At 36.0% G+C, this 21,717-nt stretch overlaps 1 protein-coding gene across 7 annotated transcripts in view; it reads right to left on the bottom strand.

Annotated features, from left to right (window-relative positions):
* PHF14 (PHD finger protein 14) overlaps window positions 1-21,372 on the bottom strand; it is a 164,548-nt gene extending 143,176 nt beyond the window's left edge. For all 7 annotated transcript variants that reach the window (XM_082752177.1, XM_082752176.1, XM_082752178.1 and 4 more), the window contains exons 1-4: window positions 21,280-21,372; window positions 20,931-21,041; window positions 10,437-11,086; window positions 5,611-5,755 (exon numbers count right to left, since the gene is read on the bottom strand). In XM_082752177.1, coding sequence (XP_082608303.1) covers window positions 5,611-5,755; window positions 10,437-11,086; window positions 20,931-21,041; window position 21,280 — 907 coding nt within the window. In that variant the 5' untranslated portion in view covers window positions 21,281-21,372. The remainder of the gene's footprint in view (window positions 1-5,610; window positions 5,756-10,436; window positions 11,087-20,930; window positions 21,042-21,279) is intronic.
* Window positions 21,373-21,717: the final 345 nt, after the last annotated feature.

Genomic DNA, 21,717 nt, shown 5'->3' with positions numbered 1-21,717 from the left:
TATAAAATTTAAATATGATTGTATTTATAATTATATAAATATTAATATTGTGTATTATATTAATTTATATAAAAATAAAAATTAATTTTTCTAGCTTCTGTCTAAATATGACAGCCTTAAAGACTTCAAGATCTCTAACAGACACAAGCAGGCATCCACTCTTTTTCCCTGTCATTTAGCAAAAGCTAAACACGCTACTGCTACATGCAGCAAAAGGGATGGCCATTAGCTGGAAAAAATACACTACATTACCATTAATCACAGCTGATAAATACACCAAAACAATGTTGTGCACTCCAGTTGGAGCAAAGTTAATCCAGCCCATAAGTCACTAACTGGCAAATAAAGCTAGAGAAACCAAGATACAAAACAGAGTTCCAGAGATTGTATGATTTTGTACCAGAAACCTCAGTTGCTGTGAAGGAGCATAAGTAGGAGTAAAAAGGCTGCCTTCAGGAGTAGTTTTTTTCCACTACACACATCAGGTCATTATCCTCAACCATTAGGAAAAGAACTTCACTTGAGTAGTGGCATAATCTGTTTGAGCATGCTCCAACATAATTCTGAGCTTTACACAACAAATCTGTAGAGTTTATTTTCTAGCACAAGTTAACACTAATGCAAATAGATTAGTGAAACACATAGTATTTAAATGCAACTTCACAGCTAAAATCTAAATTTGATCTAACGATACTTAAAAAAAAAAAAAAAAAAAATGAGCCCCCAAATTAATTAGAAACCACCTGTTAAGGTGTGTTGTCTTTTAAGGATATGCAAGTACTTTAACACAGAATTTTTCTCATGTTTGCTATGAAGGGTGCCTGCTGCTTTTGGGTTGTTAAGTGGTAACAGAAACCAGAGAAGAGATCAAATTTCATCAATTTAATAACCATCTGGATAATGCAGATCTTTTGAGCAGGTGTATACATGAAATGTCTGTAAAGCTACAATGTAAAAGCGAGACCATAAATCTTTCACATGGATTCCACACCCAAAAATCAATACGCTTATGAAGATAATTAAATTCCTTTGACAAACTAGCAGTGAAAAAATAACATGCCAAAAATATACAGAATAATAAAGAATTTAAAAACAAAAAGTAATTGATGACACAATATTTGTCCCAATTTAAAGGGTCACATAATAAAATACTGACGTCATTTAGGATGCCAAATATGTACAGGGACAGCTCTAACTTTTTTTTTTTTTTAATATGCAAGAAAAAAAATCACTTCGATTGAGTTATGAAGGTAAAAGCAGTTTAAGAATGAAACCTTTTTGAAGAAATGTATTGATTGGGCTAAAACTTGAATTTCAGTCCAAGTAAGAGTACTTAGAACAATCAACCGCTAAGATCATTATAGCATTCACCTCTTCTGTCCATTCACAATATCCTAGTCATTGGTGGTAGCTATTCTGGAACACACACCTGAGCCTCCTCTGTGAGTTGCTTCACATAAGCATTACTTCTTGAATACCTTACAGTTTTTCAAGATACGGCAACATGCTTTCTGTTTATAAACTTGCAATCATAACAAAAACCCTGGCAAAGGTGAAGAACACTGCTAAGCAGTGTCAGAATTCAAAACATTTTTCAAAATGAAATACTGAATTTATTTTTTTTCCTCTTGCCATCATTAGCTGTAACACTAACTGCCAACTGAAAGCTTAAATGGATCAGATTAATATTCTGTCTTAAAATGAGTTAATTGAATGCTACGCATTCTTACAGTACACTTAATGCTACACTTAGAATTGTGGATCAACTGTTTATCAAACACATTCAGGCAAGCAGATATACTAAATATGACTCAACAATTAACACTGATGGAGAAGATGAATTTGCAGTTCTAAACCATGCTTTCAGTGGCTTCCACTTAATTTCAAGTAACGTGACAGCCATGCTAAGGGATTCACATTTCTCTTTTAAGCTGAAGATTAAAAAGAAGCGTTTTGCACTGCAGTGCTATAACTTAGCTTGTGTATTAAATCAGACAGTACAGAAGGCACTTGATAAACAAGTCTAAATGTATTTTATTCCACATCTCTCTGAATAATTACAATACAGAGATCAAGAGTTCAGTCTTTAAAACATAGGTATTATTTTACCGAAGTAGTATTCTTTAATCTGTGCTAACTATCTCATTTTTGGATCCTTAAAACTTTGATGAGTATAAAGGTTCAACAGATTTTGTGCCTTCTTCTCCCATGTTTGAAAAAAAAAAAAAAAAGTCCTAGTAACAATGATTTATAGAGTGTTATTTCTATGACTCTTTAAAATGCATAGTCATGCCAATATGTTGCTTAATAAATCTTTCCAACCTTGTATTTACCAACTAAGCTGATCAGCAAGACAAAGTTGTTCTGTCTGACCATCCTGTTTGGGAATTGTGGGGTTTGGAACAAAAAGCAATGTAACAGCTTGCTACAAGTGTATCTCCCAAGCAACATTGGGAGGTAATCTTCCAAATTCTTTCTCAAGGCAGCACAGTTGTTTAGGTGGTAGTGTTGGTTGTAGTTGTTTAGGTTTCAACCTGAGGACAACCTGAAAGGACAACAAAAAAGATGCATGTCTTCTAACTAACACGTTCGGTTTCAGTTGTTAGACTTAATGCTGAATAGGTCCCAGGTGCAGTAAGTCAATCACCTGCCTCTTTGATTTGAAAACATGTCAAAGGAAACTTAAAAAAAAAAAAAAAAAAAACCACAACACTTCACTGAACATGCATGATGTGTTTCCTTAATGAGCATAAAATTCTGAATTTTGGAATTTTGTATCTTTAGACTACCTGAGAGCCCCTTCTCAATTACTGTTTGTGAATACATGCTATGTATTCCTTATTGCTGTATCACAACTCCATGTCTGCCCCCTCCTTGAATTTACCACTAAGTGATAAAACTATATGAGTAATGCCCATGAATTTAAACACATGAAAGTCAAGAAGTTAAAATTCTCATAACATTTATTCTTCCACAAACTGCATCTCCGTATTATGATTACAGCTAAATTGTCTATTGCGTGTCATTTTATACAGGAAACTAACTTTATTTTAAACCTACTGCACTCTGTCGTTAGCTTATTTTTATGCATTGTCATTACAATGAAATTACAAACACTAAAATGCTAGCATTGGAACAATTGTACCGAAATTTATGCCACAGAAGGAAAAGGGATGAGACCTAATTCTTGTCTTGCCTTCATGTGTTCCTCTGTCTTATCCAATTATCCAAGAGGATAATTTTTTGTCAGTCAAACAGAACATCTACATATGCTAACACCACCTATGAATCAAGAAAGCATTAACAGTATACATGAGTATAGTGTAGGTTTGCAAAAATAAACGCTGTATTTAAAATATGTTACATTCAACCCTTAATTCAGCCAAGAATTTAGAAAAAAGATATTAACCACTTCAGGCATCAAAAATCCAGAAGAATATTTTTATTTAGTAAACGGACAGTACTGGAGTACATGATATTAGAGAATGAATGCTTAAACCAGAAAGAAGCAGACCATAGTAAGCAGCAATATTAAAGCATATGGAGACTACACTATAACTTTTAGCAAGGGAAGTTTTATTCTCCGCCATACACATCCCAGTAAAGCAAAAAAATAAAAATAAAAATAGAGCCGATGGAAAAGACACAGATGGAAAAACGTAAAACTTCTCTTATTGAATTCATAGCAACTAACCCAAGAGCAATAGCTAGCAAGTATACTACCTACAGTTATGTCATATCCTGTGATATGCACCAGACATTTTGTTCAGACATGCTGCAATCAATGTGTCAGGAAAACTGACACCACAGTTGGGGGTGTCCGGCTATTACACGATCTTACCACAAAAGCATTTATCCAAAGTGACAGATTACTGCCTAAAGACTTTTTTATAAAAAGAAATGAGAGTTCTGTCTATGCAGAAGTAAACACACAAGCAATTGTACAATTACAAATTTAAAAGATTTTTTTCTCTAGCAATCTAAGGTTTCTTTTTTTTTTTTTTAAAGGAAAAAAATAGATCAGTATGTGAAATGAGAACAAATTTAATCGATGGATTTAATTTCCAGGCTGAACTTGAATTTTTTAGAAATAAAAGTAAGCAAAGTATAAGTATGCAAACATATGCGTAAGTATATATGCATATATATGCAAAGTATAGTATTACATATATGTAGTATATAAAAGTACATTATTATATATAAAGTATAAAGTATAGTATTACATATATGCTGCTTATGTAGTTTTAGGGGTAGTTACAGATTCTTGACTTTGGACCAGTTATTTGCTCTTTAAATTGTATAGAGTTTTGGCTAGGTGTCTGAAGAGGAGAAATAGCTTTTGGACAAGTGATGCAGGCCAGGCATATGATAAAACAAAGCAAAGGGTTGCACTAAAATGAAATTGACTTTTTAGCAATCTCAAAATGTAAGGCAAGTAGAAGAGTTTCTTAAGCATCCACCATTCTAGGTCCAAATCAGAATCCCCCTATACCGCTTAGCCATGTTATGTTCCATGTGAGCTCTATCAGAGTTGCTCCCAGATGAGTTATCACCCCTCATTCCTTTGGAAAACCTCATGCAGTCATTACTGAACAGGCACCAGGTACTTAAGGTGTTACTATCAAGAGCAAAAATATAATATAGCCTCACCTTTCTTGTAAGGCTGTTAAAATCCCACATGCTCATCTCAGAATTATTGTGGAAATCCTCCTTTAAAGCCAGTGAGAAGTTGACTATAGAAAGAGGAACATACATTTCCCTCCTCTTTTCAAATCACCCTTTAAATTAGTTTAACAACTGGCATATTCATAAGGCATACAGAAGTTGTAGCAAACAAGTTAGTATTTCAGAACAGTATTCACAGAAAAATAAAATTATGAAGTTCAAAAGTCTTACACAGAAACCCACAAAGCAATCAAGTATTGTATTCTATCTACTTAAGGCTCTGCTTACCTCTCAGACCTCTTGCCTCCTTCTCTCCCCTATACACTGTAGAAAAGACTCCTACATTTAAATCCAAACATACTCTAGATTTCAAAGCAATTAGCAAACCAACACTTCAAATACGTTTTAACTTTAAAGTTTCTGCTTTTCAAATTATGAGTGAAGATTATGAGAAAGTTCAAGGCTAGCTGTACAGTACTGTTGCCAATTCCGTCCTCTCATCCTCACCATCTCTCTGCCTTTTTGGTACAGTAAAAATATGTGACCCCCTCCCCCACCCCACTTTTTTTTTTTTTTTTGGTACAAGATCTTTTATTCTTATGATCTTCTACCCCCATTATGTAGTCACATTTACGTACTGAAATAGATATGACAAAAATACATTTGATGTGATAGCCTAAAGCCCTGAAAACGCAATCTTTAGTTGGAATATTTGCAAAATGCGATTCATTCTGTAGGTCTGTGTAGACCATGACCTGCCCTGTACTTGCTTGCACGTGCTATCCTAAAGTAGGTGAATGTTTCACCACTGAAAGGATCCATGCAGTACTATAAAAATTACCCACCAGAGTTCAACGATTTAATTTTTTGTTTGAAGCCAGTCAAAATTTTATTAAATAAAGTATAAGCTTTCCTCACACATTAAGAATGAAGGAATTGTATTACCTTCATGCACTGTTATTCCACAGTTGTCACACTGGATTATTTCATCAGCATCCTCACTGTTATCTCCAAGACAAACGCAACAAATCAGAATATGGTCCATTTTCTGGGAACTCCAATTTTGGGACTTCTCAAGGATCAATGAATCCTAATTTTGAAAAATGAAGACAGATTATGACAGGAATTTCAATTTTAAATAAAACAAACAAAAGATGTGCTATTTGCTCAGTTTTTATTAAAAAAGAAAAAAAAGAATTGAAGAATAAAAGTTTCATATACTTTTTTTTGTTGCCATCAAAACATTTAAACATTTAATCTGTAAAACTAAGAGCTTGGAGAAAGGATGGATACAATCTGATCTTGATATACCTGGAGTTCTGTTTAGATCTAAAGCCCAGCGACGGGTCTTATTTTTTTGAATAAAATCATATATTTCACTTTAAGCTATCTTCTATAAACAGGAGCACACATAGACCCCTATGAAGCCATTTAAAAAGGAAAACAAAACAAAACAAACAAAAACACAGAACCACCAGGACAAAAAGTGACCTTCCATGTCCCAGTATTCAGAAAAGATGTTTCATTTTGTCAAAAATCAACAGATACAAAAATAAACTTCACACATATGTGATAAAATTTGAAAACAAACAGCTAAGCCTGCCAAGTCTTCATATATGTAAAATATAAATTACTGACTCTGTTGTTTTATTTTGTTATACAGATGTGTATGTCTCTATTCAAATCCTTATAACAACTTATTTTCTTCTGATTTTAAACAGGAGTAAGGATTTGCAGAGCGAGTCCATTGCTCTGGCTTGGCAGCCTTCAGTGTGTACTACACCACATAAAAAGACTGACTATAAAACTATAAAATAGTTTATTTTTAGTGTAAGGTACACAGACTTCTGCAGTTTCCTGACTTCTATACATTTTCTTCTTTTCTATACTAAAAGCAACATTGAGCTTCGACTGTCTTCATTGGTGATATGAAGGCATACAGGGAAGTGTGAAACTAGGCATACTGGTGAAGCTAATCGCAACAGGATAAAGAAAACCAGTTTCTGAGCAGAGATTTCTGACCAGTTTCTGAGCATCCATTTGAGACCTGAGAATATTCCGAAACCTCTGTGGTACCTTAAATAGGAAAAGAAAAAAAAAAAGCTGGAAAGTTCCTTATCAAGCATATTTCTTTCTCCTCTCTCCTTATTTATGACTGAAAATATAGCACCAATATGCTTGCATACCCTAAGCAGTTAAAAATTACCATGAATGTTAACTGAGGTACACATTCTTCCTCAAGGATCTTAAATTTACACTGATCTACATAATTATTTTATGATAGTCTCTCAATCTTATACAGTAAGCCTCCAAACAAAATTTTCAATGAATCATTGATGATGTCTCCTTGGTCTCTGTACTTTGGGTTTATCTAGGCACGTATTTGTGGAGGGTGAGAGACATCTTTGCTTGATTTTAAAGCAAGATAAAGAGGTAAAATATCCTCACGACCTAAAGCTAGTCTCAAACAGTTCACCTTAAATAAAAGAGGTGGCTTGTTGTAATGTTTTTGATGTAGGAAAGCTCAAACACATACTTCTAGCAGTTAAGAAAGGCTTTTGGCCACTTATTTGTTCGAAAAAAAAAGTAAGAAAAGATGACCTATTAAAAAAAAAATCACATTCATCTAGAGGTAAAAATGAAAGATTACACAACCATTCATAAGGTCGCACTTGTTTACAGGAAGGCCGGAATGGTGAAGACAAGGTTTTCCCTTATAGAGTTCAGGCTTAACAAGCATTTCTTTCAACATCCTCCTTTTAGGACAAAGCTGTGACACACCTGGAGGCAAGCAAGAAACTTGCACATTTTTTTTAAAAAAAAAAAAAAAAAAAAAACATAAAACACAGTGGCCCACCATTACTTATAACGTGCACACCTTGAGGATAGTCAACAATAAAAGGTGCTCCCTCACTCTAGCAGATAACTGTTCAGTAGCACAGGCTTGTTGGAAGCATACAGAAACCAGCTTTTTCTGACAATACCTTCAACTTAAACTGGTATTTGGCTTCGCTAACTTAAGTTTAAAAAAATTTGCAACCTCTGCTGTCGTAGAAGCCCAAGGTATGGTAATTACTAAAGCAAAACAAGTATTACTTTAAATGGAATTGCACTGTAAAAACAACACATCTGCAAACCTGGGCAAAAGAAAAGAAACAACCAGTGATGGATGGGCATCAAATGTAGAGCTAGGGTTAGGATCCACATTCATAATGCTTTACGTTACGTGAAGACAGCCAACAGGTCAAACACAGAACAACTGAATAGCTTAATTTTCTACACAGACCTGTAGGGAGCAATCTGGAAGGCATGCTGTTCTGCCCTGTCCTGCCTTGCCCTATAGGTGACCCTACTTGCCTGAAGAACAGGAACCTTGAGGTCGAGGCAGGAACTCGAACCACCTGAACAGCACCTGCACCCTACCCAAGTGAGAGAATGGATTTCATCTGAATCACTGTGTAACCCTCATTTCTGTGGTGGTAATGAAGAAAGCAAGTTTTTCAAGCTATATGCCTACCTACATATAAATTTCATGGAATCTTTACAATAAATAACCTCACTGGGAACAATTAAAAAAAAAAAAAAAAAATCAGAAAAGCATCGTTTATCTACTAATGATGCTTAATTCTAGAAAAGCAAGCTCAGTTTGTCTGCCTGTGCTTCACAGAGTAGAAAAGCGCCTAGTTAGGTGCACATTAGGGAACTGGAAAAAATACCATATACCCACACCTCAAAATATTTTTGCAACATGCAAGAAAATAAAATGAAAATCGCAAACAAAAAATAAAGGGAGTTGGTCAGTAAAAAATGGAAATACACATACTAAGGCCACTACTACAATGTTCAGAGTTAATTACCTGAACATTCCTTCATGCAGTAATTATGCATTAAGACATCTATTTTTCTAAGTACTTAGCTTCTGCAGCATAATGAGATTTCGCTTCTCTGCAAAACAGGACTTTTTTTTTCCACAAACCTTTTATTAGAAAATATAGTAGTGGAAAGTGCACTGTTAAAAATACAGTTGAATATTAATCTAAAAATTACAGTGCAGAGTCCAGTCTACAGACGCTATTACAAGACTTCTTGCTAGAAGGCCTTTTCACAAACAGTGCTCTGCTTTACATACACAGATTATCAATTATAAAATTATTATTTGAACTTCAAGTTTTCAAATTTTTATTTTTATCTTTTGATTAATATCCTAAATCCAAGGCAACAATGAATTCTGAGGGCTATACATATTAAGAAGCTTCCCAAAAAACGCAGCCTAACAGCTCTCTGTTTGTATAACAGGCCTAATTTTCCAAGTCAATGGAAATTAAGGACATATTCATATATCCTTAAGAATCTATTTTTGTATCTCCATTCTGATATGGGAAACAACACTGTAAGGAAACAGAACGATGACTTGAAGGTCTTGTCGTTGGTATCCATAAAGCACGATCAGCTCCTGAGCTAGGGTATGAAAGACTTTTCCTCCTGCCAAAACCAGCTGTGAAGATGAAACCATTTCACAGGCCAAGTTAGCTGTTAACAATAGAGAAACATTTAGCTTCTACAGACTGCAAATGACAAATTAAGTGAAAATAGATACATAAATAAATAAAAAGTACTTCATACACACCAAGGTGGCATCTAAAATACATAATAAGCTAAATTTGCAAACATCCCCATCCATACTAATTTAAAAACAATAGATGCCTATATACAACGTAAAAAAAAACACCTAGAATTATGGATTTTTTTAAATCAGTTATTACTAGTAATTAAAATTGCACAGCTTGCTTGCAATCATATATTAATAAATATTATTTATAACATAACAAGGTATCTGGAACAGAGACTACTCATTCTTCAAAATATTCTTTTTAGTTCTCATTAAAATAAATATGAAATAAAACAGGCAGAACTTTAAATAGTGTCATATCATTATCATTTATCAAATGTTTCATTAACACTGCAATTATTTCCTGAAAATGAAATGTTGATTTTACAGTAATTCTTTTTACTCTGTTCAGGATTTTGCTATCGTAGGATATGAAATCAACCATCCTGACAAGCTAATATCTTAGTTTTTCCACAGGCACAACCTCTAAGGCAACTGTAATTGTGCATGGAAAAAAAGAAGTGTCATTATTAGACACAACATATAATTTTCAGATTCTACAGTTAGACATGTAATAATAATAGTCCCCAAATGCTTCTTAGCACTGTAAGAATTTACTTCACCTCTGTGCATTATAAACAAAACCAGCATAGATTATCATGATTATCTTATTTGATTTTAAAACCAACTGTGCGTATTTCTTTGGTTAGAATTCTTCTATCAGTGAACTTATCACTCAGTCTTTGACATCTGTCACAAAGAAGGGCTAGGATAAAATAAATAACCTATTATTTAGCTATTTTAAGAACATGCAAGATGCTTTTAACTTTTATAATATTACAGATGTGGAACATTTAGGCGAACTATCTCACTGATACGTGCTGATTTGCATACCAGACCTCCTAAAGCTTATTTACTTTAGAAGTAGCCCACCCATCCCCAAAGCCAAGAGAAGTCTGTCTATTGACTTTAGAGGCAATAGATTGGCCAAATGGTCCAAGGAAGTTTATTTAATAAGCAGTGAGTGCCTATTTAGCACAGTTTTGCTGCTTCATTAAACATAATTCAAGCCAATCAATTCAACTTTTCAAACTAACAGAATAGCACTGTGGAGTAGTTTCCATTTCTCAACAGGTATATTATAGAAAGTTGGTTGCACTACCTCATTACTCTTGCTTTGTGAAAGAGCCAGGCTATCATTTGTCAGTTCCTCATCATCTGCATTATTTCTGTTAAGAACTTTACTCTTCTTCTTCTTGGATCCTCCATCGCTAGCTGTGCTGCTGTTATCTTCTTCATTACCTTCCTCATCATTGTCATCCTCATCACTCCCACTCCCATCATCTTCATCATCCTCATTATCTCCATCGCTCCCTTCTTTTCGCAGTGCATTTTTTCCTTTTTTTTTCTCAGGAGTAGGCCGCCAGTCATTGTCATCTTCACTGTCATAATCGTCCATATCATTTAGTTCTTCCATTGATACAAAATCCAGTAAAGGCCGGTTCCTGCGCAAATTCCATTTTTTGGGTTCACTTGTTTGCTCATCAGCCACAGCATCAGGTTCAGCTGCTTTCTCTTTTTCTTTCTTCTTTTTGGGCTTTTCTTCTTCATCTTCTTGCTCTTTCTTTTCAGTTTTAATTACCTCTTTGTCTGCTGTCGGCACCTCTTCTTCAGTGGAGCTCTTTGGCTGTTGCTCTTCTACTTTCTCTTCTGTTGGTTCCTCCTCCAAGATATTTTCTTCTGATTCAGTACAGGAACCTTCTCCACTGTCCTTTGATGCATCTTCACTCCCATGACCACTTCCTTCAGAATCTGTTGAGCATATGAAAATTTAAAAAATGTTCCAACACAAATGTACCCCCAAAAATAAAATGTGCTGAAGTTGTTAAACAAAAAAACGATGCATATTCCTCCCTCATAAGGTAGTCCACCTATTTTTTCAGTTGGAGTCCAAATACTGCTATTTCAAGTGGCATGTTGAGAATCTGTTAAACATGAGTGCATCTTAAGATGGAAAAAAAAGATAGAATTTATTAAATGAATGTTTAATGTTCCTCTGAACTGCAGCTCATACTAACAGTAAGAAGTAGCACAGAATAATTTCCATATGAATTCACATCTCAATGAAAGAATGTTCAGATTTTAATTTTTGAGGTGTTTCCTAAATCTTAAAAATATTTGAAATAGCTATCCAACAGGAGAGACTTAAATTTAAAAAAAAAAAAAAAATTAAGAAGTTTATATAACAAGTACTGCTTAATAATGTGGATAATCGTATCCCTTCATTTCTGGTACAGGTTTATTTTCTGGTTTGGGGGATTCTTTTAACTACAAATATTATTTCACTTATTAATCCCACATAAACTATGACTCATTCAGCACTGAAGCTGCACAACAATGCTTAAATTCTAACCTTATACAATTCAGATGATATTGTTCTGTGTTCAATCACTATCTCCATTAATTAATACTGGCCAATCTGTGCAACAGAAAGGAAGAGGATTCATACGCAGAACCCACAAAAATAAGGCAACCATCTGTACTGTAAAGAACATGTAAAAATTACTGGAAAGTATGCCAAGTCTTAAACTTGTTAAATTTTATCAAGATCATCCATCTTCCATCTTATATGCTACTACTTTTCATTCACAGCATTAGTTGCAGCATTACACAAAGAAAAAGTCAGAGAAGATTTTTAAAAAATTAAGTAAAAAATTAAGTTAAAAAATTAAAAAATTAAAAATAAAATTTAAAAAAGTTGCTTGATCCAATGGATCAAATGGGCAATGGCTACTGCTTTCAGTTTAAATTTTCAGAGCTATCATCAGCTTCCTGAGGTACTGTCAGATGTTATAAAATAGATGCAGAGAAGAAACATGTTGGTACTCAAACATTTTTTAAAAGTCCTTATTTACTTTACTTACCCCCCACACACACAAAGTTACACCAAGTATCAACAAGAGAGAATTTCTGTGCACATCCATCTCTTTATAAAGCCAAATAAAGAAACGGGGACAACGCACTAAGTTAAGTAAATTTTGTAAACATACTGCACACTTGAAACGTGCCCTTTATTTCCATCCCACGGTGCTCTTGTCTACAACTGAGCAGTAACTCAGTTGTTACATAGGTATGTTGGTTAATTTGGGGTTTTATGGGTATACCTGTATGTAGAAGTGTTAAGTATATGATGAAATTATATAATTTTCAACAGCAACAACAGAAAACACATCAGTGCTGCTACTACTGCTGCTCAGATTATTGTTATCAGGTGAATGATAGTCCCCTTGCAAGTTGCTAAAAGAATTTTCCTGTAAGTGTTTTACCTTTTCGAGAGCCAGGAAAAGAAATGAACACAGTAACAGAAATTATTGTAGTCTTTTGCTCAAAGACTAATTCAGTGATTCCCCTGCACCTATAAGCCTTAATGGCAGTAATGGAAGCACAAGCATAATAACATAAGTTTCAAAACAGTAGAATACTCTTTAGGCATGCCTAAGAACTAAAACCAGTATTAACCAGATATGCAATCTAATATATGAGTTTTATATTACAATAGCTTTCTTTGGATCAGGAAAGTGTTCATGAGACCTAACAAATACAAGTATGTCAAAGTTAGACTGACTCTAGACATTTGATAAATGCTAAATGTAAGTTTGATGACAAAATTTATTTTTGTCTCTCATTTCACAGGATCTACTGTCAGTGTGCCAATACTTACCTCACTGTACGACTGGATAGAGCTTTGTCACGTTAAAATTAATTTCACCAGATTTTTATACTACTTTATTTCATATATATACATAAATACTAGACATTGCATACTTAAATATACTCCCCCAGTATAGTTCCAAGACAAATAATATAAGATTTTTTGATGCTTTACTTGTGCAGTTGCATTTCTAAATATGCTTGGATTTCTTGTGAATTTAAGCTTCTACTTCATTTTGGGGCATAATCTCGGTCTGGGGATCATTTCCTTCCAAAGAGCACTCCAAATTATCAACAGTGATTTTTTACATCAACACTATGGCACTAAGAACACTCCCTAGCTGCCATATGCCATGCAAACAATATAAAAACAGAACAAATAAACCCTGGTTTCATTCACTTCTCACCTCAAATTCTCATTGCCTTCGACTGCACATTATGGTTTGTATTTTTCTATCTGTAAGCATGTACATACCAGAGATACTTATACTAAGGGATATCCTTCTTCCATTTAAATGCATCCACTGTGATAGGTACTTCTCTAGAAAGCGCTGTTCTGCGATAACAGCTATTTTTGCAGCAGTTCTTCTGTCAGATGCACTTTCAGTTAGGAAGAAGCTGTAGTATACAATTTTCTCCTTGAAAGAAATTCTTAAAGAATGGCTCTTTCAAATTGGCAACCATATCATGTCATTCCCTGTGGGACAGAAGTCAAGCTATTCTCAGCAAAAGATGGGGCCAGATACACTGTCAAACAGTGAAGAATATAGAGTTCCACTGAGAACAAAAATGAGAGATAGCAGTTGGGAAAGAGGCATCACTTACTTCTGTACAACTTGTAGCTGTAGCTGTGTAGCTACTGCTGAGCACAGCAGCGGGTGGCAGTCATATCCAGAAGGGGTAACTGTGAGGAATTCTCCTGTACACAACATTTTGCTCCAGAATTAATGTTAGGAAAAGTATGATGAAGGTAAACAAAGGTGACACTAAACACCACTTCGCTGCTTTCAAATACATACTAAGCACAAGACTGAGGAAAGCTACTACATTACTGAAATCACTACAGCAGTTAAAAAAAAAAAATCCATCAGAGTTTTTGTAGGGCCATTTAAAAAGCAACTAAACGCTCTACCCTATAATTTTTTTTTAAACATTCTAAGAAAATTCATGTACATGGAGAGCAGGGGCTAAATTATTACAGCACGTGACTACTCACAGAAGACTGATTCTTCAATGCAGTATTTAGTTTAACAAGCAGCTCTGTAAAAAGCCATTTTATTGATCGTTTAAGTGAAGTTTGAAGGATAAGCTAGTTCCAAGACATCAATCACTGACTCAATTTTGGTCTTCCCTCTTATGCTGGCAAAGCCTAACCAAATCCAGATAGCAGAAGAGAAGCAGCTGGCACTATGTGGAGGTATGGCAGGATGCTTCACAGTACCTTCTTTTGGAGGGCAGTAACAACAACAAATATAGGCTATAGAAGAGGTTAATTCTTTGGGAGGTGAAAGCAGCTCAGTTACAATCACCCTGTTCAGCAGCCCCTTACCCTCTTTCTCCCAATCAGAAGACAGACAGCGAATCTTTTGATTATGTGAAATTCCCTGTTTATCTCTGCTAGAAGCCCATGTTACACATCACACAAACCCCCCTCACCCATGTTGCTTGCATCCTGACAGACAGGAAAAGTGCTGGATAAACTGCCTGGCCACAACAGCCTCTGCCCATAAAACTTTCTTTCTTAGAAGAACAGCTCCAAACTCACAGAATCTCCTTTGCACACGGGTAAGAGAAGCTGCATTTCCAACGTATTTGAACTAGAAATTGCAATTAATTTTAAATACCTTAAGGAAATGTTCAAACCAACTAGAAAGCTCTGATTTTAATAAGTAGATGTTAAAAGAAAAAAAAGGCAGGGAAACTTCAATGATACATGAAAAATACGAATTTTTAAATTGCCAAAGGCAATGTTATGTAAGTGGCAAATTTCTGATCACATTTGTCTATTAGACTAAAGCCATCAAGCTCCACTATGCTACGACTGATTAGCACACAGCTGCATGGAAAGCAAGAATGGAAACGGCTTAACACTTCTCTTTGAACATAACTTCAAATAACAGAACCTAACGTCAGTTAGGTTTATGACACTGGCTTTCTGTACTATTTTGCAGAGTGAGATGATATGGTTACTGAAGTATTTAAACCTTGGTAGGCTATTGGCAATTCAATATTGTAATGCTGGCAATTAAAAAATCAGAACTGTTTGAAGGAGCATAGTTATCATACAGAATAAAATCAAAGCTGATTAAGGTATTTCTGTTCTAAGGAGAGAATTTCACTTCTAAAACAAGACTTGAGAAAAAAAAAAAAAAATTGAACTGAACACAAATACTGGGCAGGCCAGGAAATGAAACTGATTACTCTTCTTTCAGAAAGTATTCAGTTTAATAGAAGAAAAAAGACAGAAAGACATAAATTAAAGTTATTTAGTAAGCAGTTTCCTCACTTCTACTCCTCAATTACATCACACTTCAGCAGACACCTACTCAAATTCTAAGTTTTCAAAACTTTATGTTCTCAAATGTGCATTGAGTCACTAAGAATTGCCTCAATTTACAATGCTGTAACACGGGTGGAATGGGTTACCCTACCTCCTGAACTCAATTGACATTTCCCAGTTTCAGAGCCTTCAACTGTTTTTACTGTTATAAAACTTCTCTCATTTGGATGAAGTATTACATGTCCCATGCCTTCCCTCAGCAAACTCGCAGTCCTGAAGTAATCCACACAACTGGATTCCAGTACAGCTTATTATGTAGTGAGCTTGGACATGTATTTTTCCCAGAAACGTCCACGAGCTCATGAGCTGTGCATCTTTTAAGAGGGATGTGACAGGTAGGAGACTAAGTCTCTGAGCTACTGTAACAAGTCTCCATTCAAGAGACACTTGAAACACCCCATCCTCAATAAGCAGAGGTCACTGGATTGCTAGTGGACCATCCCACCAAGTTGGAGTTAATAAAGCTCAGAATGTTCTCCATGCACCATAAAAATGCACAAGAGATGGACACATACATGCACAATAAGAGGAGATGCAAGACAAAAGTAGAAATAGTGTAGCTAAGTAGAAGACCATGAGTCCAAGTAGGCATCCTGTCTCAGCACAGACTGAACAAGCAGAACACCACTGAACAGGTGAACAATGGCTCTCTAAGGGACATGCTGTAAAAGTAAGACACAAAATGTCACAGCATGGGAAAACAAAGAAAAACAATGTTATCCCATCATAAAACCCATCCAGCCCTGGCACTGAAACAAAACCCTGGATGGCTCTTAAATTACTCCTCTGCTGTCAGGAAACATATGGAAGAACAGAAATCTCAGCATTTCCAAAGAAAACGCGTGTTCAAAATGCCAGTCAGCCACCCCAAAGCACCTTCAAGTGGTAGACACCTGTACAGTAACAGATCTCACTTGGGATGAAGATAACCCAAAAGAACATAATGCCCATATTTTTCACCTCCTCAGAGACAAAAAAGACATTGGTAATTCCATTCAGAACCACGCACTAAGGTTGCAATGTCAAGTCTTCAAAAGACTTTAATTATTAAGTAAATTATCAAGTAATTGCACAATGATTAGCTCTTCAGTATTTCCTCTTACCTTCACTGTCTAGTGAAACATCCCACAAGTTCATTCTCAAAAACAAAACTGTTAGTTTCTTTATCAATATTTCACTAGTGTTTATCACTACTGCCTTTTGGTGCTCTGTAAACGCACCTTTACATCAGAATATCCTTTACAGAAAAGCAGCAGTGGAACTTTTATTGTACTAATAGGAAACGAATTACAGAAAGATATTTGCAATATATTTCCAGATCAAGTCACTGCTTTTTCAAAATACCTAGTGTATTCATTTACATAGATTGTTACATGCTTTAAACAGAGCTCCTACTGGCCTCAATTACAGTAACAGTATGTGGCATTTGTGTAGGTCAGGTTCCATGATCAACATTAAAAAAAAAAAAAAAAAAAAAGATATTTACACGCGCCTCTAAAATTTCAGTGTAGGAGATGTGTAGCAGAAATAGTGACAGAATTCAGCTCTTAGAGGCAGAATTTAACTATACTCTTCTTAGTTACACTAAGGAAGAGGCTCGGTCCTTACATTTACACATCATTCTTGACCAGGGACCAAGATATATAAATTTCTCTGCATCATTTCAGTTTTAGTGTATGAGCTGCTTGAAGTGACTGATTTCAGTGATGAAAGAAGGGGGAAATCCCTGCTTTGGAATCCTACTGGGAATTACCCTACAACTATACACCGGTTTCTGACATCGCTGCGGCACTCAGTAAATTTAAAAACAAGACCAAACAAAACCAACAACAACAAAAATCACAAAGGATGTTCTAATTAATTCAAAAGCATAACTTCAAATAACTAGTCTTTATTGTGAATCATATTATTAAAAAACTTCAGTTGAGTACATTAGAGCACCATCATTTCAAGTCACACAGCGATATTCTCTGACTCCAATTGGACGTTGTTTTTCATTGATCTCACTTTAAGACTACATACAGCACTCCTATTAAGAAACAAAATTTTGAAGATGTTTATAAGGAAAGAAAATATACAGTACCTTAAAATAATGGCACTATTACTTTACTATGTAGAAACAGTGACAGAGAAGTTTTAAGAATTACTTAATTCAGTAATGCAAAGCCAACAGACCTGAAAACTATTTTCATTAAGTAAATTTGCAATAATATAACTGTTCTAAAATCAGTTTCCTTAAACAGATGTTACAATTTTTCTTTAGAGTAGAAAAGTCAATAATCACCTGTTGGCGTAACCTAAACCCAAAAGAAAATAAATTAACTACACTGTAAGTAAAGGGCATATCCCCTTCAGAATGTTTGTGGTGAAAATGGATGTTGGGTGATTAGAAATATTTTCTGTAATGAAAGAAAACTTTATGAAGGCATCAGGACTCTGAATACAGAAATTCAGAAATGATTATTCCTTCCTGTACTAAACACCAATCAAAATCGGTGTTCTCAAACCCTTACTGCATCACATATTCCCAGAAATATGAAAGAACAATAAACACACATAAAACTTTAAATGTTCAGGATTTAGCCCTCCTAGACTTGCACATTATCATCTACTACCACATATCACTTAACATCCTAAACCTCATACATATGGATGCAACATAATCAGCAGGGAGTAAACAACTTCAGAACTATTTAAATTCAGTATTTAAATAGTCTTTGAACCTATAGGTGTCTTTTTTTTTTTAAATTTAAAAATTGCTACATATATCTGCATTTGTGAACCAAATAAAGATACATTGCAGAGCTGTGGAATTACCATACTTACAAAATCTTTCCAAGTCATGAGTAGACTTTATAGTCATTTTCAATGTAGAAAAACTTTCTTCTTTCTGTCACAGTTGTTTGTTTTTTTATTGATTTCCCTTAATAAACAAATTGCGCAATGAAATTCTGAATTCAAACAAATACTAAATATTGTACATATACAAACTCTGATTTGCAACAGGCTGTACAAGGAGAGATCTCTATCATCACTGAAAGAAGAAACCCTGAATGTAATGGAGAATTGCACATTATTCTTTGAAGGCTAAATTCCCCAGTGAGCAAAAGGAAAATCTGTTTTCTATCAGCAACAATCCAGAATATGTCTAGTACGGGTGCTTGCGTACGTACACACAAAATTTTTTTAAACATACATACATATTTTTAAGTGATTGATTTTATTTTTCATATAAAGGGACTTGTGTTTATATTTATATATGCAAATACATATATACATAAATACGCATACATATAAATAAAGTCCCTTTATGTCAGTACCTCTACCATCCAAATCTGAATGGATTAAATACAACCAAATTTAAGGTTTTTTATATGAACCTCATTTAAAATCAGCACAGGCATCCTATTTCAAACATACTGCAGCTATCCAAATAAATTGTATGACACAAAAGAACAACTTTTCATCCACTTTAAGAGTTTATACATTTAATAACTTCATATTAATACCTTCTCCAAACCCTCACAACTTCTTCCTTTCACAATGAAGAAAATCTTTGAATAAAGTATAAAACTCTTCTGTTTCAAAAATCTTTTCACTTAATCTTATATTTTATTAAACAGAACATTAGTTTTTCCTGCGAGTATATCTAGGACCTGACGTGTCAAAACAAAGCTGTATGAGACATAAAACCACAAAAGAGTAACCAAAAAAAAACATTTTCTAATTAAAACTTGTTTTTTTCTCATTATATAGTTGTTTCCATGAAGTGTTACTCTATAAAGAGAACTCCCATTCAACTTCCTCAAAACGCAACTGAAGTTGAAACGCTCTCGAGGCTAGACAACTGTTCCCACATGTACATATGCATCCTAAAAGTCAAAGAGGTTATCAACTAAAAAAGTGTCCTCCGCATCCAGACAAAGTTGAGTCAGGAAGCTCTATTCATTACTTTTAGATAATGATTGATTATCTTTAATCACATAACATATTGTTCTGGATTACATGTTCATGTCCCATACTCCATTTCCAATTCTCCTTTCCCCTTTAAACCAGCCTATGCTACAACTCCAAAACAAGGATGTTTTCTTCAGTAAATAAAGGCCACTTCCTTTTATGGCAACTTTTCATTACAGTGTAACTACTTAATAAGAAAAAAATAAAAATACTTAAAGCAAAATTTAAAAGGTAAATTAACCCACAAAACTTTACATAGAATTAAGATAACATCTTTCCCTTAAGCCACTGCAGCCTGCTTCTGCCAAACCAGCCAAGGAGAGTATGCCTAAGTTGGGGGGGGAAGGTGGGGAAGCATTAGTCTACACCGTAAAACTGATACAGGTGAAATGATCATTACGCTTTTCTTATGTTCATTAATAAGGAAGACCTTGCCAGATGATAAAATGTCTTTACGTGGAGATGGGGAATATCTTTGCAAGACAAATTCACATGAAAACATAAATCTGTGTATCCAGTGCAGAAATGAAAAACTGAAGGTATTTGACAAGCTGTCATAATGCTCCCTTACATCTTTTATATATATATATATATATATATATATATATATATACACACACACTATATGTCTTTGCTCATTTCCCTGAGCACATGCCAAAAAGCATCCTGTGTACAACTTATTCACAAGCATGGTCCTGCTCCTTCCCCCTTATTCCACTATCCCCCCCCCCCAACATACCTGAGTTTTATTCATTTAATTTTGGTATCTTTTTTATATTTTCAGTTTCTGTGGGAATTCACTGCAGATACAGGAATCTGCATACACAGAAAAGACTGCAGAACAAAAACACTCAGAGGCAAGCATTTCCTTCTGGTATGAAATGTTTCTGTAGAGCAGACACCCAAAGTTTGTCTATTATAATAGACACTTGAACAGATCATCGTTCTACCTAAGATGTTCACTTGCTGAGTGGAGTTAACCTTAAGAAATTAGGCGGGTTCTTCAGTCCAGAAGAAATTATTGCCCAGGCTAAATCAACGCAAAATGGCTTTAGGGCAGTTACTCCAATACTAAAAGAAGTGAACGGTTTAAAGTTATCATTAGGCTGAAGAAACGAAAAGCAATACACTTCGCTAAGAGAGTCAACACAGAAGATGCTCAAATGCTTCTGCCAAAACGTGTTTGTTAATGTTGTTTTCTGTTGAGAAAAAAACTATTTGCAACTGAAGTAGTGTACAGATCCCTCGTTTAATCAGTTGTTTCATATCTGCAGCATGAAAATTTCCTGTTATGCACCTGAATCAGTTCAAGCGAGTCCAAGCCCCAATAGTTCACTAGCCCCATCCCATCTCCCATATGTTAAATGAGCAACCACACACCAAAAGCCAAGAAAATTCTGAAGCGAGCAGACAAACAAACATATTTACCTGAAGCATCTCCAACTTTAAAGTCACTGTCATCAGAGCTATCATAATCTAAAGCCTCCAGCAGCGAAGCCGCCAAAGGCTTCACCTGCCTCCTCTTCGAGCTGCGGTCCACTGCGGGGAAAAAAAAAGCAGAGTGTTGCTGTTAGCTGGCACAACGCACGGCACCGGGCTCACACGGGACGAGCCGGGGGCAGCCCCCCGGCACCCCACACCGCACCACGGGCAGCCGAGGGCGACCCCCAGCCCCCCGCCCGCTCGGCTGCCGGCACCAGGCTCCAAGGGGAGGTCTCCGGCCCCGCGGCCCGGCACCCCCGGGAAGGGGCGGCCAGAGCCGCCGGGCCCCACTTACTGAAGGCGGCGCCGCTGCCTCGACCCCTCGGGCACGGAGCCGCCGAGCCCGGCCCGGCCGCAGACAATGGCCCGGCGCCGACCCGGATGCGCACCCGCGCCCGCCCGCCCGCCTCTCTGCCTGCCGCCGGCACGGCGCATGCGCGGCCTCGCCGCGGTTGCGCGCAGCGAGGTGAAGCCGAGAGGGGCGGTGGTGCCCGCAGTCTGCCCGGCGGGCGGCCACAGCCTGTGGGGGTACGGGGAGACCCCGCAGTCAGGCCGTGATGCCGGGTGCCATGTTGTTATGGGCATTCACCCTCAGAGCCTCGTGGAGTGGGAAAACGAGTTCAAAAAATAAACATAATTCCCCCCAAAACACCTTGCTCGGTTCCCCCGTGTGGAGATAAGGCAGTGTAAGGCTGCTTTTGTTACAGAGCTGTGCTCGGAGCTGGGTTCCCTC

This window comes from Aythya marila, assembly GCF_965140915.1.
Source record: "Aythya marila genome assembly, chromosome: 2".
NCBI classification, from domain to species: Eukaryota; Metazoa; Chordata; class Aves; order Anseriformes; family Anatidae; genus Aythya; species Aythya marila.
This window is presented reverse-complemented; position numbering and strand designations above follow the sequence as displayed.